Here is an 18752-nt window from a genome sequence, read left to right on the forward strand (position 1 = left end):
TGGATGAATGGGGCCTGGGATATATAGGCAGGACTATCGACAGAAACCTTCTAGAGACACCAGTCTTGCCTCTTCCAATAATAAACCAGAACCCGACCAGACACAGGGCCGGGAGCCCCCACGAAACAACGACTATGTCCGAGATAGCGAGCGAGAATACATAAGGACCGGCGGCCGAAGGGGGGCAGGCGACCGAGATCGGTCAGGCCGGGGCCGGTCGGACCGAGACAAGGGATGGACCCAGGATTATGGCCGAGAGGAACTAAGGCGTGGAGAGGGTGACTACCGACGGTATCGGGATGGGTTCCAAGACGGCTGCCGGAGTCCGGCGGGCAGTTACCGCGAGCAATCCGCGGACGGCGCTAGTCGCTACCGGGAAGGAGGCGCCCGCAGGTTCTCAGATAAGAACACCCCCTCCTACGCAACCGGACCTTCCTCGGCCAAGGCGTACTCTACCGGCCCTTACGGAACGGGAACGTATTCGCGAAACAACCCCGCAGAAGGCCCGCGGCAGGCCGAGCGACAGGCGGAGCGCAGAGAGACCCGGTTTGACTTGAGGGATAATACTCGAGGCAACACTCGAGATAGCGCGCGAGAGAACGCGCGAGAAAGGGACACATCTCGCGAGGGTAGCTTGGAGCCAGGGGTGGGTCGAAACCGCCCTAGCATGCCTCTTCGCAGACGAAACCCAGCCGACCCTCGTAGCGAGGACCTTCGTCGCGAAGACTTTCGGCGCGAGGAGTTTCGGCGGCCTGCCGTGGACGGGCGGAGGTACGAGTCGACCGGTCGGGGGCAGGAAAAAGAGCGGTCGCGCAAGACAGTCGAAAACGTTGCGTCCACAGTCCCAGACGGCGCAGCGGGGGACGGCGGGCGGGTGCACACGCGTGTGCACAAACGTGTGTCCGAGCAAGGTCCAGGGTATTGGCGGCGCGTGACACCGGCTAGGACTCGGCAGGACGACTCTTCGGAGGCGGATGAGTCCGAGACGGAGGACCCGCGCGCGGCCCGGCGGCGGATGCTGAAGAAGTTGCGTGAGGAGGCCGATGGAGCCGAAGAAACGGCGCCGGACGTGCAGGCATCGGAGGCCTGGCAGCGAATGCTCAAGGAGCGTGAGGCCTCCACCGCACCCCGTCCCGCACCCGACAGCGAAGACGACGACGGCGAAGGCATGGACATCAGCGACAACGAAGACCGGCCGGCCGAAGATGCGCCGCGCACTGCCGAAGATGAGGTGCTTCTCAGCATGATGGGCTTTGCCTCCTTCGACTCCAGCAAGGGCAAGACGCACCAAGGCCAAGACGTCGTCGAAGGCGGAGTTCGCAAGACAACCAAACGCAAATATCGACAGTACATGAACAGGAAGGGAGGCTTCAACCGACCCCTCTCACCCGTCTTCTAACTCGACCTCCTGCGTTCTAATCCCACCCGGCCCAATGGCTCTCACCTTCGCCCCGGCTCCACCGCTCACATGTGTTATCAGGACACCCGCCCGCCCACGCCGTGCCCTAAGACGTCCAACACTTTCCCAACGGCCGTGGACAGCCAAGACGACTTGCGACAAGGAGCGGGGGGTTGTAGCTCTCGACAAAAACTCAACTGTCTTGGTATCGAGCCCAGCCCGGCACCTACTCAGGTGGGATATTGGCCACTAGCTCGATTTCGTTGTCCTGAAGTCATGGGCTTAGTGTCATTGAAGCGGTGGATACACTAGCTAGCTATATAAGAAGTATCCGGTCCCGACGGCTATTTGTCCCGACGGCCAGGCGGTCCAGCCTTTATGTAACGTTACGTAGATCGCGATGCAGTACTCCACGATGCATGATACAGCGCGCTGTAGCTCACAACACGACGAAGCATGGCTACACGGCTTCTATGCTGGGTTGCTCTTGGACCTCAAGTTTGGGTTTCGGTTTCTTACCACACATCCGGTTCCAGCAGTTCGAAACGAGCATGCGGAAGCCCGTGCAGCAAAGTTGGCAGCATTCACACGCGCACCAGGCCGCGCACTGAGTGCAAAGCGCACAACAAGCCTCGAAACACATTACCGAATTTTTGCGCAGCTGCTAAACGAATAACCAGGCAAAATTTGACAGGCTGACTATCTCAATTGAGACAGTTGGCATATCCTCAGGTGGGACTCCCAGTTGGGAACCCCAGTTGCCGAACTGGTCAATTATTCTAATTGATCTCGCTCTCGGGTCTGCTTGTGGGATCGCGTACCCTCGCTTTCAGGTCGTGGTGTCCCATAGGCCTTGTGGTCAAATGTTGACATAGACGTTCCACAGCTTCTGGACAGCCACAAAAACATTTGTGGCTAGATGTTCGCTTTCAGGGTGTTTGATTGCGACTCGGTCTGGGTGCCACTCGAGCTGCATTCGTCTGAGGAAGGCCCTGCGCTCGTCTGGTTTCAGGGCGTTGAATTGGCTTTGGATATTTTGGATGATGCGTGTAGCGTCTTCCGGGAGCATGACTGTGTCGCTCGGCCTCAACCGCGACCCGGGTGTTTGGGAGAAGGCGCCATGCGAGTAGTAGGCTCCGGGCATCATGCCAGGCATCATACCGGGCATCATGCCAGGCATTCCAGCTGGCATCGACCGCATCTTGTGGTATTGCCGGTTCGCTAGTCGGACGGGACAAGCAGCCTCATGACGCCGCCGTCTGGCGACCGGGGTGGCCTCAGGTGGAAAAGCAGGTCCGTTAAACTTTTGGTGACAGAACCGGCAGGAATTGCGCGGGTTCTCCACACAGATCTCCATGTGCTGTTCTAACAAGGCCATCGCCGGCCCTGCAACACTAGCCGACAATACTTGCCCACAAAACCGACATTGCGCATGATTCTCCGGCTTTAACTGACACACATTCTTATGATTCTCCAACTGCAATCTCACCTCCTGTACCGTCACACGTCCTCCCGGCCCACCGAAGCCTTGTCCGCAGTGAGTGCACATATTCCGCGGATTTTGCGCACACACATCCTCATGCTCCGCAACCAACTCCACCGCCAGACTGTCGTACGTTGAACGAAATGACAACGCGCAAAATACGCAAGTCTGTACCGACATCGGGTTCTTACTACAAAACTATTAACCAGTCACCAGGTCAGGGTAATGATAACGTGGTTACATGGGTGGCCAAGGTAATGGTAAGGTGGGGTGGTCGGGGTAGTGGTAAGGTTGGGTGGTCAAGGTAATGGTAAGGTAGGGGGGTCAAGGTAATGGTAAGGTGGAGTGGCCAAGGCAGGGTGGGGGGCCAGGGCAACGGGGCGGTGGCCGCGACGACACTTACCCGTTGATGTAAAATTCGCTGTGCAAATTGATGTTCTTGAAACACTTGAGCGCAGTAGCGACAGCGCTGGTGGTCCGGCCCCCGGCTGACCATGAAGTTCTGATTGGGGATTTCGCCCGTGGCGCCGTCGGAGTGTCGAGCCGGCGGGTCAAAGGCGTGGTTCCGCGTAGTAGGCTGCGAGTCTCGGAAGTCGAAGTAATTTTTGAAGATCCTTCGACAGACGTCAGCTGTCGGCGCCGCGGCCTCCAGGGAGCTGGCAGGCGGCGGCGCGCTCTCTTCCGTCTCCGGGATCTCTTCCGAATCGAGTCCTGGCGCGCTGTGCATGTGCGCGACCCGCTTCTTTAAAGCCGCAAACGAAAATGGGTCCGTATCTAGCCGTCCTTTTGGCGGCTGTCCATTGGGCGACTGTCCATCGGTCGAGCGCCCTGTTCCATGGGGCGACTGCCCTAGTCCGTTGGGCGACTGCCCTAGTCCGTTTGGTGACCGCCCGGGTCCACTGTTCGGCGAAAACTGACGGCGGCGGCTGCTCTGTGCCAGCGGTGAATATACGTCCGCCTCCGGTGCGGTCTCGACTGCGAACCCCCGTCCCGTTGCCGCTGCCCGCAACTTGTCTTCCGGGGACGGCGCCCCGTCGGCGACCAGACTCAGTGACGCCGCCGACAATGGCAAATACCCCTCTCTTGCCCGGGGCGACATACTCGTAGAGAGCGAGGGTGTATTTAATGGCAAGGTAGTTAACGACAAGACGGCAGTAGTACCCATCCCTACAGAGGAGGTGCCAACACCGTCACCTTGATCACCGGCTACTACTGCACTAGGTATTCCCCTCGATATTCCACCCGGTATACCACTTGGCGATCGCATTAGTCCACTCGGTTGCATTATTCCACTCGATGGGGTAGGCAAATCGAACACCGGTAGGTCAGCCACATGGTCGCTGGGCCGTTTCGCACACTCTGACTTCTCGTGCTGCCGGATAGTAGCGTAAGGAAACCTTGTCCCGCAAAACTGACACACGATCCCCTCCTCCACCATCTATTTTTTTCCGCCCCATCCCAGAATACATACCTCCTTTCTTTTGGTCCTCCCCTCCCCTCTCAGCTTCACTTCACCAACTCCGCCTCCGCACATTGCCCGACCGTGCGATTGAGAAGCTACAACCAAACAAACCACCGCGAAGCAAAATCCCTTAAACTTGTCAGACGATCTATGCGGCTGATGTTTTGTTCTCAGTGGCCAACGCTTTAACCAGCTCCCAAGCCTCAGGTGCTGTGGCAACAGCAATGGCGTTGATACTAGCTATCTTAGACATCTGTGCCAAGCAAGTTTGGTCACCTGCAAAACCGTGGTGATCAATGCTTACACTCGTGCTTAGACTCGTGCTCATATCCGTACCGTACCTTCCAAAGTATACTACTTACATTCCAGGTGCACGTTCGGGTTGAGTTGACGGACGATCGAAACCCGTGAAGTAGCGGACTCACAGAACACCAACCTCTGCAAACAAAACAGCTCCCTATCACCTGTACTTGTCATTCATGCGAATGTCAATCGAGTATGCGTAACATAGTGTGTGTTCTTATGTGTGTAGTGTGTGTGCTCACATGTACTGGTATGTATGTATCAAGGTGCGCGTTTCCACAGAACCAGTCGCGAATCTTCGCCTCCTCGGCATCGCTGGTGACGACGGCTATCATGACCAAAGTGATTTTGTCCACGACTTGAGCGATGATTGACGGAATCTCCGGCGTTGCTAACTGCATGCCATCTTGGCTGCTTTCATCGATCTCACACACTAACTAAGCGGGGAAGGGGGGTTGCTCCGAAGATTGAGACGACTGGAGGTGGTGGGAGAAATACTTTTTCGACCGAGATGCTAATTACCGGTAGCCTCGTTTCGGTTAGCGGAGTGCCTGTGGCTGCCTCATAGCCTGACGCGGGTCTTAGGTAGAAGCACAAATAAATTGTTGCCAGGATCAAGCAAACACAAGTCCAAAGCACAGCCGCCAGGACCAGTCGAAACATCGAGAAAATCGGGGGAAAAAGCCCTGGGCTCGGCACCTTAACACCGACCGACTTGGTCCGTCCATGACCGTTGATGTAGAGGCAGGTACGGTGGGGAATTAAGTGGTACGGCTGATCAGAATAAGACTACTTCCGGCGTCCACGTTCTGACGGCAAAAAACCTTCTCGCCTTTGACGAAGGCACTGGAGAGAATAGTTGACTCTCTCGCGTGCGGGACGAATCCGTTGAGCACCACTGGCGGGCCACTCGAATCAAGCTCACTGCCACCCGAAGGAGCCATGGTACCGGCTGGGGGAGTAGCAGTCTCCCTTACATCGAATCCGTTGGGCACTCCACTGAGTACCCCCGTAGGTGCTCCACTGAGTACCCCCGTAGGTGCTCCACTGAGTACCCCCGTAGGTGCTCCACTGAGTACCCCCGTAGGTGCTCCACTGAGCACCCCCGTAGGTGCTCCACGGAGTGCCCCCGTAGGTGCTCCACTGAGTGCCCCCGTAGGTGCTCCACTGAGTGCCCCCGTAGGTGCTCCACTGAGTGCCCCCGTAGGTGCTCCACTGGAGGCCGCCCATGTGCGTTGCTTGACGGGGTTGGTAGGTACTCTTCGTCGTGCAAAGTCGTCGAGATCGGTAATGACTTCTTTGGAATGGCTGGCTAAGATTTGGTTGAACAACTGGACGTCGTACGGTGCGTATTTGTGAAGGGGGAGTGGGCTGAAGAGAAGGCGGGAGGGGAGGAGGTCATTGATGGAGTTGAGGGGGTAGTGGTCTTTGGCTTCAAGGAGGTAGCTCTGGACGCGGCCGCGGACGAGTTTGGGGAGAACGAGGGCGGGGTCAGGGTTGCAAAACACCTGACGCAGACGTTGCTGGCGCAAGAACTGCGGGTCCGGGACGTAGGGCCCTTCGTTAGCATGAGGCAGGAGCGTGACGGGCACGGCGCCCAGCCGACGCCGGAGCGCGGCCACGGGGTCGATTACGGGTACGCAGCTCGGCGGCGGGTCGGCGTTGCAGAGTACCACGCAGTCTAGTTTCTGCAACTCCGCAAGGAAACCCGCGCCCACGTCCCCCACCACCAGAATGGCGCCTGCCGCCCGCGCACGCGGCTTGCGCTCCATGTACGCGTCAACGAGGCCCAACAACCTCTTCGGCGCGCTACAGGAACAGTCAGCACACGTGTGTGCACTGCCGTGTTTGGCGCATCGCGGCGTCTCCGAGAGCGACGCCCCCGGCGGCGGTGGGGGGCCTGGCGGAGGTGGCGGAGGCGGCGGGACGCAGTTGCAGGCGTGGCTCGTCTGCGGACAGTAGCAGGCGACGGCGATGTCTCCGTTGTCGCCCAGTGGTCTCGCGACTACCTCCCAGGGACTGAGGCTGATTCCCTCGACAAGACGGCCGTCGCTGCGTTCGCCGCTGAAAGCGCTCACCGGCAGGCCGTTGGCGGCTTCGCGGCGTCCGAGGGAAGAGAGGACGCTAACTGCGCGCGCGCGGGCCTGTTCGCCGTCGCGCGGCGCGCGCGTTTCCGAAGAGCTCGCCGGGAGGTCGGCGAGGTGCCCAAGCCGTTCGCTGGAGGCGGAGGTCTCGAGGAGTTTTGCGAGGTCCAGCGACTCCTCGGAGGGGATGTCGGGGAGGTGCGCTTGCAGAATGTGAGGGCCCTGTTGCAGAAACTCGATGTCGCTGTGGCAGCCGGTTCGGTCAAGATTGAGCAGCGGCGGCAGCCAGCCGGAGCGGTAGCTGTAGTTGCGCAGGATCTTGGCGGCACTGATGACCGCCTTTTGTGGCGTCTCAGTCGGCGCACAAAGATGCGTCGGGTGGCGCGGCTCGCAGAGGGCGCTGGTGCTGCAGACCGCAACCACCGGGCCCAGTTCCCCCTGCTTGTACGCACACACGCGGTGGCTGTTCAACTTCTCACACAGGTTTAACAACTGCAGGTTCCGCGTGTGATTCGGCTTCGACAACAACCGCGCATGCTGCGGCGTGCCCGCTACCGCCAATTCACATCCCACTGGAAACGCACCCGCCAACGTCACCGTCGAGTACGGCAACAGTAAATACGTCTCAGCCAAAACTAATGGCTCGCCTCGTACCTCTGCTGCGCCGCTCTTCAACTTGAGCGAAATCAACGTGCTCCCCGAGACCACCTGCAACTCGTCGTACAGCGGCACCTTTATCGTCGCCGCATCTGAAGCCAAACCCTATTCCTCCGCAGGCCAGTGTGTCAGGTGAGGGAGGCCGCACAGGTGAACATATGTGATACTTCGGGCGAACACGTTTGTCTGGACAACGTACCAATTAGAGGAGCAGCTTCGGGAGCAGGGTGTTTATACATGCAGCAAAAAAAGAATTGGCCTGACCTCTCGTGGCCTCGTCGGGCGCAAGCACACTTGTTTCGAACTCCTCTCTCGCCTCGCTTTCTCACCCATTCGCAACCCTGCATTGCATTCACAGTTCTGCATTCGCAATGACTCAAGCCACTCGGCTCACAGGATTAATTCCCCATGCAGCAAGTGAAGCAGCCCATGTTGGGTCTTTCGATGAGTACGGGTTTAGCTTCAAGGAGGAGATTATCTTCTTCGAGTTGTTTGTAGCGTAGCTGACGTCTTAGTTCTTCGTCTTCTGCATTGATTGTGTCTGAGAAGTTTTGGAGATCACCAAGGATGCGGTGAGCTTGATGGCGTTTGATATCGATGGCTTCGAGGTTGGGGGGGATATCGGTCATGAGGTTGGCTCCATAGACGTTATCGCGATGAGTGGTTGTGGTTTGAAGACAGGTGTAAAGCTCTTCTTGAAGAGCGTTAATCTTTTGCTCGCGTTTAATGACAAACTGATCTTGGAGAGAGTCTGTTTTGCGCGGAGAAGTCATCATCTGTAACTGACAGCGGCGAACCAAGTCTTGACCCTCTTTGTTTGCTGCCTGTACGACTTTGAGATTCTTTTTGGCGGCGTCACAGGATGCATTATAAAGCTTTGTTTCTGCCGCTGCAAGTTGATTTTCAGCGTCATCGATTTTACGAATTTCCTCTCGTCGGCCACGCTTTAGCGCCTGTCGGGAGACGATCTGACCATCTTGGAGAGAGCTGTTGATAACTCGGATTTCCTCAAGTACATTCCGAGCGTTAGCCAAGTCGCGCTCAACATTGACAGCGTCCGATTCACCGAGTGCATGTTCATCCTGGAGTTTGCGCAATAACATCTCATCGAACGCCGCTCGCTCTTCCAATTTTTGCAATACATTTACTGGGTGGTGAGACATATGGGAGATTGTCTTTGTCGTATCCCAGACCTCTGCCCCCACCAGCAATCGAGCCACCGTCACGCCTTCCGCGTCCGTTACCGGTAACCAACCAGCCGAAACGAGATCCTGTTGCTTCTCGTGGGCCGCCTCCTTTGTCATCACATGCATCAACTGATGGATATCTATTGCTGCCTTCCCATATGCTGCCCCGTTCTCGCAAAATACGTTCACGTTCAACACCCGCTCTCGATGATACAGAAACGGAAATGTCTCTTCCCACAACCACTCTCCTTCGTCAGCACCTTCACTTGGCTTATCCAATGTCAAGTCAACTTCGCCCAATGATAATACCATCTTCGGACGGCCACTACGCGTCTCATCCATGTCCTGTAACTTACTCACGTATACATCAAAACGATCGTACGCCAGAAACGACATATCAGAATCCAAATACAGTCGCAACTTCACCTGCGCACCGAACTCGTCATTACCACCATCCGAACTGTCCGCTCCCCCGGCGTGCACTCCCCGCACTTTCGGCCGCGCAAAACCAACCGTTAACGATCCCTTTCCGTTATGCAGATACTTCCGCCACGCTTTCACGGTACGCTGGGCCACCACCTCTCCATCCACCCCAATCAAATACACTCTACCGCAGAACAAATCCAAAAAAAAACCACCCATCGTGACGGGATCCCGCCCGATCCGAAATACCTGCTTACTCAATGTCGGGCGCCTCGTAGCTTTCGAAGACGGAGTTAACCTGATAGGAAATGACATCCTTCGATCTTTTGCCGTAGTGCGTCTCGAATTTGTGGTCGCCTATCTTCACACGCACAAAGTACTTATCCGGGAGCGCATGGCAGTTCACTACCTGGTCAATTACCAGTGCAAGAGTCATGAAATTTTCGGGTTTGGAAAAAGAGGTTAGAAAAGTCATGGCCGCTCCTCCAGCGACCGCCGGCGACGTTCGCGCGCTGCCCGCCGTTCTTCGCGTCTGCGGCGCGCCTTCTCGACAATCTACAGCGAAATGAGTGCGTGCTTGATAAATAACAAACGCGTGCAGTAAATAATAGCACACGTGTGTGCTCGAGCAAGCAGGTTGGAGGGAATAGGGATAAGATCAGTGGGAGTGAGATCAGTGGACGGGAGGGGTTGATGCTTACCTCGGGCGCTTCTTCGTCAACATTTTTGTCTGCGGCGGAGACTGGGAAGACATTGGTGGCGAGCTTCCATTCGTCAGTTTCCTTTTCTTTTTCGGTGGGTTCGTCGAGGTTGTCTGCGTCCAATTCGTTGTCATCTCCGGGCGGTTCGGGTCTCCGCCACTTTTCATATTCGTAGCTTGAGTCGTGTTCGGTGGCGGGTGGTACGGCAGCCGTTTCTTCTTCTTCTTCGTCTTCTTCTTCTTCATCCTCGTCGTCGGAGTCGGCTTCTTCATCGGACTCACGTTTGGAGCCGAGGCCGCTCTCGCCGAGGCCTTCGCCGGGTACGGGTGGCGGCACTTGTTGGGCAGGGCGGAGGTATATGCAGACGCAAGTGCAGTCGTCGTCGCTGCCGAGGTCATGTGCGCGGGTCACCAAAGCTTCGGCCATGGCGACCAAGTCGCCGCCGGTGGGTAGTTGGAGGATCCCCGACAATCCTTCCTTGGATTTAGCGCGCTTCCGGAACCCGAAGTTCATTAAACTTCGCCGCTCGGGTACCGGCGCTCCTAGCCACGACAGTACACCACGCCAGAGTCTACGTCGTTTCTTCAACGTGCGCAGCAACTGGGACGCGTCCATCACGTCCCATACACCGTCGCTCGCTACCAGGATCATGGCCGGCTTGGTCACGTTGAACGTGCGCACTTCCGGTGTCGCAATCAACACCCCGGCCGGCTGCGACGCCTTCACGTCAAAGTCCCCAATCGTCCGCGTAGGCTCCAACACGCCGCCTACACGCCCATGTCGGAACCAACCGCCGCGGGCTCGAATCCGGGCACGCTCCTTGGGCGCACTCGATCGATGTTCTTTGCTGAACCACGTCACCTGGAACTGTTGTTGGCTACCCGAACCCATTTCGAGTGAAGCAGCGGGGGAATCCGCATCCTCCAATGTCAAAATCGCCGCCTTGCAATCTCCCAACCCCGCACAGCACAACAGGTTCCCGCTCAGAAAGATGCTTGTTACACAACTACCCGCCGTACTGCCCACCACGGAACTGCCATAACCACTACCGGAACCCCCGCCGGCACCGGCGGTGGCGTGCTCCGTTGACGGCACGGTTGTGCTCCCACTACCGAGAGCCGGTGTATCAGGACACACAAGTTGCTTGAAGTTCTGGTCGAGCACTTCGTAGGTACGTGCCAGCGCGTTCGAAAGCGAGTAGCCTCGGGCAAAAGTTTGCGGGTCTTCTCCCGGCGCCAACGCCTTGTCCTTAAGATAGTTCGCAGGCATTTTGTAACTCACGCTCTTGTGCCAAATACGACTGAAGACCTCCCCCACCGATTGACACACATAGTCCGCCGCCTCTGGCCCGTCATGCCCGTCGCACACCGTCCATAGGTACGCAGCCTGCTTCGTAGGGTCCTGGTCAGCCAAAACTACCTTCTGACCCAAATGCAGACCCAACGCCACTTGAGGGTCCTTCAACGCACCCGTACCCCCACAACCCGACACTGTCGTGTCCTTTCGCGCACTCCCCGTACAAATCGGCGCCACCAACTCCGGCTTAGGATACGCGTCACCCGCTAAACAAAAACACAGTTGCGCCCGAACTCCGCACAAACGTCACACGAAGAAGGAGGCGTGCACCCTGTGTACGACGAGAATGTGCACCTAGTGCACACGAAGTGCGCGCAAAGCGTGCCGGTAGGTGTTCACCAGGTGTATAGGATGACCAAGTGTGCCAAAGGTGGGACCGTCACAAGGTGAATATTAACCCGAACGCGCGCAACATCAAAATGACCGGTACATGGAAAGGAACGGGCCCGGGAGAGATAGCGGAACACTCGTTTAAACGGATACTCGGCTCCCGGAGAACTTCATTCGCGAGAAACTTCATTCCCCGGAAACTCGATTCGCCGCGAGAACACGTGCGCGCGCATCGGTACTCGCCACCCCAACCGCCCGCCATTTATGCGATTTGCGCTTACGGTCAATTTCCGGCTCCTCCCGCGTGTGCGCCTCTAGATTCCAATTCTGCCACGTAGCCACGGCATGACGGTCCTCGTTGGGGTGCGACAAACCCCGCCGAGTCCGACTGCCGAACACTACATGCAGGCCCGGACACGCCATTGTTGATTTATTGTTCGCTGTTTCTTCACCAGTCATGCTTAGATATCCTGTGCATTTGTCTGAGTATTAAAAAAGAGAAATGTAGACGAGAGATATATTTCGGGGGAATTATCCCCAACGAAACTCATTTTGCAAACACGTGTGTGCGCGGACTAATGTTCGTCTTTTCGCTTCTCTTGCACTTGGCGCTGGCCCAGTCGCTGATAGGAGGACTCAGTGAAATTGCTGGCTTTTTTACTGGCCGGGATCCGGAGAGAACAATGGTTAATCAAGTGGGTCATGCTGGAGCTGAGACCGTTCTGGACGCTGCAGGCGCATTGCGCGAAAATGTTCAGAAGCGAGCATCCGTTAACTCTCGCATTTTTCTGAAAAATTTGGAGACTATTGGCGGAGGAGCTTCAGCATTGAAGAACGTGGCTGCGCAGACGTACGTTGGTGCCGGGATACTGGGAGCAGGGCAAACGTTGAAGGACGTTGTCTTCCGTCAAGTCCCGGGCATGCTGCGTGGTTCCGGTTTGGGTTCGGGCCTGGGTTTGGGATCGGGCACTCTGCTTCAGGCGCTGCCCATATTGGGCGCCGTGGCCGGCGAAGGCATGCCGCAAACCGGCTAGGCCGAACAAGGCACGCCGCAAACCGGCTAGGCCGGGCTGCTCTCACCGTACGACCTTTTCGGATTTTCTTGGTGGGGGTACCCTAGTCCGGTCGTCGTCACCATGCCACATCCGACTCAGTCGTCATCCAGCGGGACATCAACGTTTGTGTCCAGAGGGGAGGCGGGAATGTGCATTGGTGGAACCTCCATTTTTCCAGAGATAACCCAGACCTTGTATTGTTCGAGCTCTGAGGTGAACTCCTGAACTACGTGGTTTATGTAGGGCCTCATGGTTGGCGCAATGGGCAGAGGGGGAGGGAGATATTGATCGGGATCCTCATACTCGAATACGGGAACGTCATCGACGCCCGTGGGGTCCTGGAGCACATCCAGGTAGTCGTCCGCCATCTCATTTTCTTCTCGCAGACTCTTCCGCCGCCGGAACTTGAAGCCCGACCTGCGGATAGCGCGCAGCTTGTCCTTGCCAGTGCCCGCCGCCGGCGAGGCCAGCCGCTGGGGTTCCAACAGCCGGTCAGTCCCCATGGCCTTCGGAGGTGTGGAAGGCTGCACAGTGGATAGCACGGTCGGGATGCTCCACAGCAAGACCGACGACGCCAGCTTCTGGTGCGACGGCAATGGCTGCGCCAGCAACCGTCGAATAGACTGGGTCGAAAACTTCTCTGGGAACACCGGAGGAATACCTATGCGCTTCATATTCTCAACTATCATCAAATATGCCCAACAAGACTACCAGAGAACAACATCATCGTGGAACCGCCCGCGATAGCTACACCGTGATGCCTGTACGGTGTCTGCACTCTATCATGTGTTTCGGAAAGGGCTCGTGAGTCTTACTAGCCGATCTTCTATTCCGATAGGAGGAAGCTCCGTCATCTGGGAATGTTTTGCTACTAGCCTTCTGGTACCCTCACACACCCGGTAGAGCAGCAGGTGCGTGAAGCACCGCCTTACCAGCCAGGACCAGTGTAATATCAATCTACAAACGAGTGGGTAACAATACTGTGTTCGCTTTATTGCGCTGTGTGAGCGTGTTGCTCCTCTAGTATTGTTGACCGTTATTGTTGACCGTTATTGTTGACCGGTTGGTACTGTTGAGGATGTGTGGTTGGTCTCACTTATGGAAGTGTTTGTACATCAGTATTTCCATGAGTATTTTGAGCATGGATTTCTGGGGGCTGAAAAGGTCCATTCTCTTGTAGAGGAACCAAATGGCTTTGGCCATTTGGAGTGCGAGATCAGAGTTTATCACGGCGTCGACAGCTTTTCCGAGTAGTCTGTAGTCCATGGTGAGCGGGAGCGGTTGGTTCCTGAGGCTGAAAGTCTCTAGCCAGAAGTCCAAGTAGTTGAAGGCTGCAAATACCTGTTCCCTGGAGTAGACGCTGGTTCGGCTTAGAACAATTCGCATGAAGACGGCTAGCAGCCGATCATTGACGAGTAGAGAGGCAGAGCAGTTTAGGAGTGCGTCCGGGAACTTGGCTATGGGCTTCGACTTGAGTTCAATCAGGAATCCCTTGATGAAGGCGGCGTAGCCGGGTATCAGTTCCCACCGCACAGACCCTTGGATGGTCCGAGACACGTTGCTGGCACCTTGGGCTGCGATGCTCTCTGCTTCTTTAGAACTTGACTTCGGAGCGCAGTCCAGCTGCGCCCAAGTCAGCCGGATCCACGAATTAAGGAACAGATAAAATGTCAGTGTCCGCTGCGAAACCCACGACAAAGACTTGGGGTACTTATCGAAGATTGCCTGAACCATCGCCGGCTCATCTACTTCGTGACTGCCGATCCAAGACGTGCTCGGGTCCCCATTCTTCTTCTCGTCCAAATCCTCGTGAAGGCTCCGACTCCCAGGAGTCCCAGGCATTCCACCTACTTGGTTCACACTCAAAGTCTTCTCCGCCACCTGAGTCTTTCCTACCGCCCCCTGGGTCCCCTGGGTCTTTTCTGCTGCTTTGGACAGAGAAGTCCTGGGTTGTGAAGCCCTGGACTGAGGAACTTTGGGCTGAGTAACTTTGGGCTGAGGGGCTTTGGGTTGGGCGCCACCGCTTACGCTGGCCCGTTTACCTTCCTCGGTGGGTGGATCCTGTCGCATTCCGCCGCCGGTCGCTGCTGCACTGTTCCCAGCAACGTCAGGGGGTGGTGTAGAGGCGCTTACAGGCTCAAGAGTACTAGAAGCGACTTGGTTGGTGGGGAATTCGGGGGCTTGTTCTGCCTTGGGTGTGTTCGCATCCTCGGGTTGGTTATAATACCCTTTAACGAGCGTGAACAAGGGGGACCAGTCCAGGTTTATTCTGATTTCGTATAGGCCGCCATTTCTCCCTGCTTGATAGGGGTTCACGGCGGTTCGTTTGGCGTAGGCGCCTACGCGTTGAGTCGCGTTTCCGTCGATTGAAGATAAGAGCGAAGCACTGCTCCTAAACCCTTTGTCACTCTGAAACCACAGTTGGCCGAAGCGGTCGAGGGATGCCTTATCGAGATTGAAGTCCGTTCCTTTCCACTCCGGAATGTACAGTTCATACTCGTTAGGACTCAGACTGGCAGAGAGAAAGAGTGAGCGCAAGGTGGGTAGACGGATGTAGAGCATGGCGTAGTATAAGGCCACTTGCTTTCGTTGTGACTCGAACATTGTGACATCTTGGTCAAGTTTGCTTGAAACAAACTCCAAGAGCCGTCGTAATATGTCGATGAACAGCTGAATTATCAGCATCCTCTTGTCGTAGTAAATCAACTCCACCGCATCATACGCCGTCATCACCTCTCCCACTGCCTCTAATCCGCGCTTCTCAAAACTCTGCCCCTCGGTGTCTTTTCGAAAACTCCCGTCAGGACTCAGTGGCCTCGGACTTTGGCTCGGACTCCGTGCCGAACTCATACTCGGACTTATACCTGAACCTACAAGAGGACTCGCGGAGCCGCGGGAACGCAGGTCCTCCGTCACGAGACGACTTGCATTCAACGAAGATGCTCCGCTACGCTGATGCTCGAGACTTCTGCCTGATTGGGGATGGAACGAAGACATGCTGCTATGTCCGCCTACACTATGGCCACCAACACTATCGACGCGCAGTGGCTCACCACCAAAGGTGACCTTGGTCCTCTGCGAACTTACACTCGTGTCCGGATTCGTGACTTCACGCGAAACCGCGTTACGTGAATTTCGCCCTCGACTGATGAGTCTTTTTGCCGCTTGCACACTCGCCACCGCACCGCCCAACAAAGCCTCTTTCTCCTGCCCGCTTCTCTCAAAGCCGCTTCTCTCCCGGCCGCCGCTTTTCGCTCCGTCGCGGAAGCCAGACGTGCCGCCGGACGTGGACTGACCCCTGGCGTCGGGTGTGCTGTGGTACAGACATTCTCGGGCTTCATCCTCGGGGGAGAGGTCCAGGCGCATGGACATAGCCACCTTGATGAGTGCGTGAAGGTCCATGTTGGGGAATTTAGCACACACGTGTGAGGGTAAACTTGGGATCAAATTGCCCATTTCCAATTCGCCGCGTTTCAGCACGAGAATGAGTATGTTACCATAGATGCCCCGCACACCGTACGGCACAAAATCCTGCACCTGGAGGACGTGGTCGGCGAGTTCGATCAAGACACGTTGACCCTGCATCATAGTGTAAATGTCGGGGTAGTCGAACATGGGGCTTTTGGTGTCGTTACCAGTGCGACCAAGGAGGTCAATGATCTTCTCTGAGATGACGCCGATGCTATTCCGGTTGTCATTTTTGTTGTTTTCAGAGTAACGTTTTTGCGACGAGAGTTTCTCAGCATGTAGCACATTGGCTTTCAACCAGCTTCTCTGTAACTCCTGTGTTAGTTCGCTCAAGGTGCGTACCTCCTCGATACTTTCCACACTCGATGCCGTGGTCGCACGACTCGTCGCCTGGATGTGCAGCAGTCCTGGTGAAATAAGACGCCGATATCCGAGCTCTGTTGAGACGCCAGTAAACATTTGACGCAGAAGCGGAATGTCTTGGAAGACAATCAACGATGAGATACGACCGACAGTACGCCCATCGTTCCATAACACCTCGTCGAACCGCACATCCCAGAAAGAACGCGAACTCAACATGTCCGTATCGAACAACTTAAAGAAAGGCACCCATGCTTCACCGTACAACTTAGCCGGCCCCACACCCAACGGCTTGTTCCACAGGCGCACGTGCAGACAGTACTCCCGAATCCCTTCAGATGTAGTGCACACAAACAATGGCTCTAGACAAGGCGCGGCCGGCAACTGGCTCGCGAACATTTCTCCCTCGTGCTGACGACAACGCTGCGCCAACGTAAAGTAGGTGTCCTGCGCCGTGTCCGGCTTTTTCACCCCGACCGCTGCTGCGGACTGGCTGTCCGGACCCGGAGGGCGTTCGCCGAGAGGTAGTATGAAGCGTTCCTCCGGCGGGACAGGACGCTGTTCGTCGAGGACGAACCAGTAGGGCGTCGCGGTGACGGAGCTCCAGTTGGAAGAAGCGGGCGTCGCATCTTGGAGCCCAGTCACACAAAAGTCGACTTTCCATTCGGCCTTCACAGGTCGGCGTTCGTCGTCGGTCTTGTGCTGCTGTGTTGGCCCGTCCAAGGCCTCCACGTCCGCAATGACCGATGCCTTCCGCTCCAGTGCCGCTGGCCCGCCCGTTTCCGTCGCCACAGACGCTGCGCCTAGGGTCTCAACGCCACCCGCCGAAACCGAACTTGCGCCCAGACTTTTTCGCGGGGGGGTCGCGTGCAAGTCTTCTCGCAGCAAGTCTTCGCGGAGCAATTCTTCACGCAATGTGCCCTCCTTCCGAAGACTCTTTTCGCGGGCGAGGTCCTCCGGCGCCGCCACAGTCGCTCGGGAAGAACTGGCGGTGGTGGGCCCGAGTCCCAGCCCCGCGGCGCCCGCCACCAGACTCCCCACGGTCGCCACGTTGGGCGCCACCGCGTCGGGTCCCAAATTTGTTCCCAACGCGGGTCCGATCATGTTCGCAGGCACGGCCGCTCCGGCTGCAAGAGCTGCCACGCCGGCTGCAGCGCGAGAGGTTGAGCCCCGGGCTGAGCGGACGCCAGAAACGTCGCCTCCCGAGTCACTGTCGGCTCCTCGGCCTTTATCGGGCGGTACGAGCGAGGCGACGGATTTAGCCTTGGGCGGGAAGCCGACGTCCTCGGGGTCGCTCGGCGCCAGACTGCGAGGGGCAGGGGCGGTCTTGCGGGGGCCAGTGGCGGCCGTTTTTGGGATTGCGTCCATTTCATCGATGTGTGCACGCACTTCAACTGGTACACAGTTCAGCCGACAGATTTGCGTGAGACGCCCTTCGAACTGGATTCGGATGCTGCTTCCCAGAGCAAAGTCATGGTGTATCGGGCCCACGGCAATCGACAAGATGTCTACCTTGCAGTAACCCAATAATGTCGCGTGCCTACGGTGTTCGATCTTGAACAGAGCAATCAGTAGAAACCGCTCCCTCAATGCCATCAACGCACTGGCACCCCTGTCCGCCGACTCGCCACCCGACCGACCCGGGCCCGAGTCCATCCCCAACCCGGTCACGGAAGAAAAGCCGGTCGCCGAAGAAAAGCCGGTCGCCGAAGAAAAGCCGGTCGCCGAAGAAAGACCATTCGCAGAAGGATGGCCGTTAATGCCATTCCCCGAAAGGTATGTTGTAGAAGACGGGTAGGTCGGACCACTCGTGCACGAAGAGCTTTCACAGCCAGGGTCTTGCGTCTTCCACACAAAGCACCAATGACCCGGAAAGACCGCCGAACCATCCGCCTCACATGTGACGAATGTTGTCCTAATGAAACGCTGATTGTTATCCCAACTAACCACCGCCACATACTGATTTTCAGAAGGCCTCATCAACGGTGTATTAGATGGCCGATGTAACAGCGAACGCACGGCCACAGCACTACCGTTATTCTGGTCATGTCCAGAGACGCCACCGTTCGGTTCCAAATTTCTGACACGTAATCCATACAAGCTAACATAAAACTAAGAGAAGAAAACACTCGGGCCTACCTTCCCAGTGGGGCCTACCTTCCCAGTGGGGCCTACCTTCCCAGTGGGGCCTACCTTCCCAGTGGGGCCTACCTTCCCAGTGGGGCCTACCTTCCCAGTGGGGCCTACCTTCCCAGCGGGGCCGGAGAAGTTTCGGTCTGAGCAATTGGTTGCCGGTGAGTTGAGTGAGGTTGCAGTGGGCTGAGAAGAGGTATGGATCTGGAAGGTGAAAGTTACCTCGAAAGCACTAGCTAATGGGGGGAGGTCGAGTATTTGTTCATGAGGTGGCCTGACGGTGTCGAGGCTGGCCTTGGGCTGGAGCTCTTGTATGCTCAGCTGCAGTCGGTTGGTAACGAAACGGAAGGG

General features: G+C 56.8%; 9 protein-coding genes across 9 annotated transcripts; 2 read left to right on the forward strand and 7 right to left on the reverse strand.

The window, feature by feature from the left end:
- Positions 1 to 7: 7 nt before the first annotated feature.
- Positions 8 to 1399, forward strand: GNI_005150 (hypothetical protein; the record flags this gene model as incomplete). The annotated part of the gene is made up of 1 exon (XM_011130289.1): positions 8 to 1399. One exon carries the CDS (start codon positions 8 to 10, stop codon positions 1397 to 1399), a length of 1392 nt encoding a protein of 463 aa, XP_011128591.1.
- Positions 1400 to 2258: 859 nt separating this feature from the next.
- GNI_005160 (hypothetical protein) lies at positions 2259 to 3609 on the reverse strand (the record flags this gene model as incomplete). The annotated part of the gene is made up of 2 exons (XM_011130290.1): positions 2259 to 3080; positions 3286 to 3609. The coding sequence occupies 2 exons, from the start codon at positions 3607 to 3609 to the stop codon at positions 2259 to 2261; spliced, it is 1146 nt and encodes a 381-aa protein (XP_011128592.1).
- An 883-nt stretch (positions 3610 to 4492) lies between these two features.
- On the reverse strand, positions 4493 to 5310 carry GNI_005170 (putative transmembrane protein; the record flags this gene model as incomplete). Its single annotated transcript, XM_011130291.1, has 4 exons — positions 4493 to 4620; positions 4707 to 4782; positions 4890 to 5084; positions 5146 to 5310. 4 exons carry the CDS (start codon positions 5308 to 5310, stop codon positions 4493 to 4495), a joined length of 564 nt encoding a protein of 187 aa, XP_011128593.1.
- A 98-nt stretch (positions 5311 to 5408) lies between these two features.
- Positions 5409 to 7627, reverse strand: GNI_005180 (hypothetical protein; the record flags this gene model as incomplete). Its single annotated transcript, XM_011130292.1, has 2 exons — positions 5409 to 7480; positions 7588 to 7627. 2 exons carry the CDS (start codon positions 7625 to 7627, stop codon positions 5409 to 5411), a joined length of 2112 nt encoding a protein of 703 aa, XP_011128594.1.
- A 159-nt stretch (positions 7628 to 7786) lies between these two features.
- On the reverse strand, positions 7787 to 9434 carry GNI_005190 (hypothetical protein; the record flags this gene model as incomplete). The annotated part of the gene is made up of 2 exons (XM_011130293.1): positions 7787 to 9182; positions 9256 to 9434. 2 exons carry the CDS (start codon positions 9432 to 9434, stop codon positions 7787 to 7789), a joined length of 1575 nt encoding a protein of 524 aa, XP_011128595.1.
- Positions 9435 to 9469: 35 nt separating this feature from the next.
- GNI_005200 (protein phosphatase 2C) lies at positions 9470 to 11844 on the reverse strand (the record flags this gene model as incomplete). Its single annotated transcript, XM_011130294.1, has 3 exons — positions 9470 to 9553; positions 9700 to 11261; positions 11667 to 11844. The coding sequence occupies 3 exons, from the start codon at positions 11842 to 11844 to the stop codon at positions 9470 to 9472; spliced, it is 1824 nt and encodes a 607-aa protein (XP_011128596.1).
- Positions 11845 to 11963: 119 nt separating this feature from the next.
- GNI_005210 (hypothetical protein) lies at positions 11964 to 12419 on the forward strand (the record flags this gene model as incomplete). The annotated part of the gene is made up of 1 exon (XM_011130295.1): positions 11964 to 12419. One exon carries the CDS (start codon positions 11964 to 11966, stop codon positions 12417 to 12419), a length of 456 nt encoding a protein of 151 aa, XP_011128597.1.
- A 116-nt stretch (positions 12420 to 12535) lies between these two features.
- On the reverse strand, positions 12536 to 13294 carry GNI_005220 (hypothetical protein; the record flags this gene model as incomplete). Its single annotated transcript, XM_011130296.1, has 2 exons — positions 12536 to 13147; positions 13256 to 13294. 2 exons carry the CDS (start codon positions 13292 to 13294, stop codon positions 12536 to 12538), a joined length of 651 nt encoding a protein of 216 aa, XP_011128598.1.
- Positions 13295 to 13532: 238 nt separating this feature from the next.
- Positions 13533 to 17924, reverse strand: GNI_005230 (hypothetical protein; the record flags this gene model as incomplete). The annotated part of the gene is made up of 1 exon (XM_011130297.1): positions 13533 to 17924. One exon carries the CDS (start codon positions 17922 to 17924, stop codon positions 13533 to 13535), a length of 4392 nt encoding a protein of 1463 aa, XP_011128599.1.
- Positions 17925 to 18752: the final 828 nt, after the last annotated feature.

Source organism: Gregarina niphandrodes (genome assembly GCF_000223845.1).
Source record: "Gregarina niphandrodes unplaced genomic scaffold scaffold00001, whole genome shotgun sequence".
NCBI lineage: Eukaryota > Apicomplexa > Conoidasida > Eugregarinorida > Gregarinidae > Gregarina > Gregarina niphandrodes.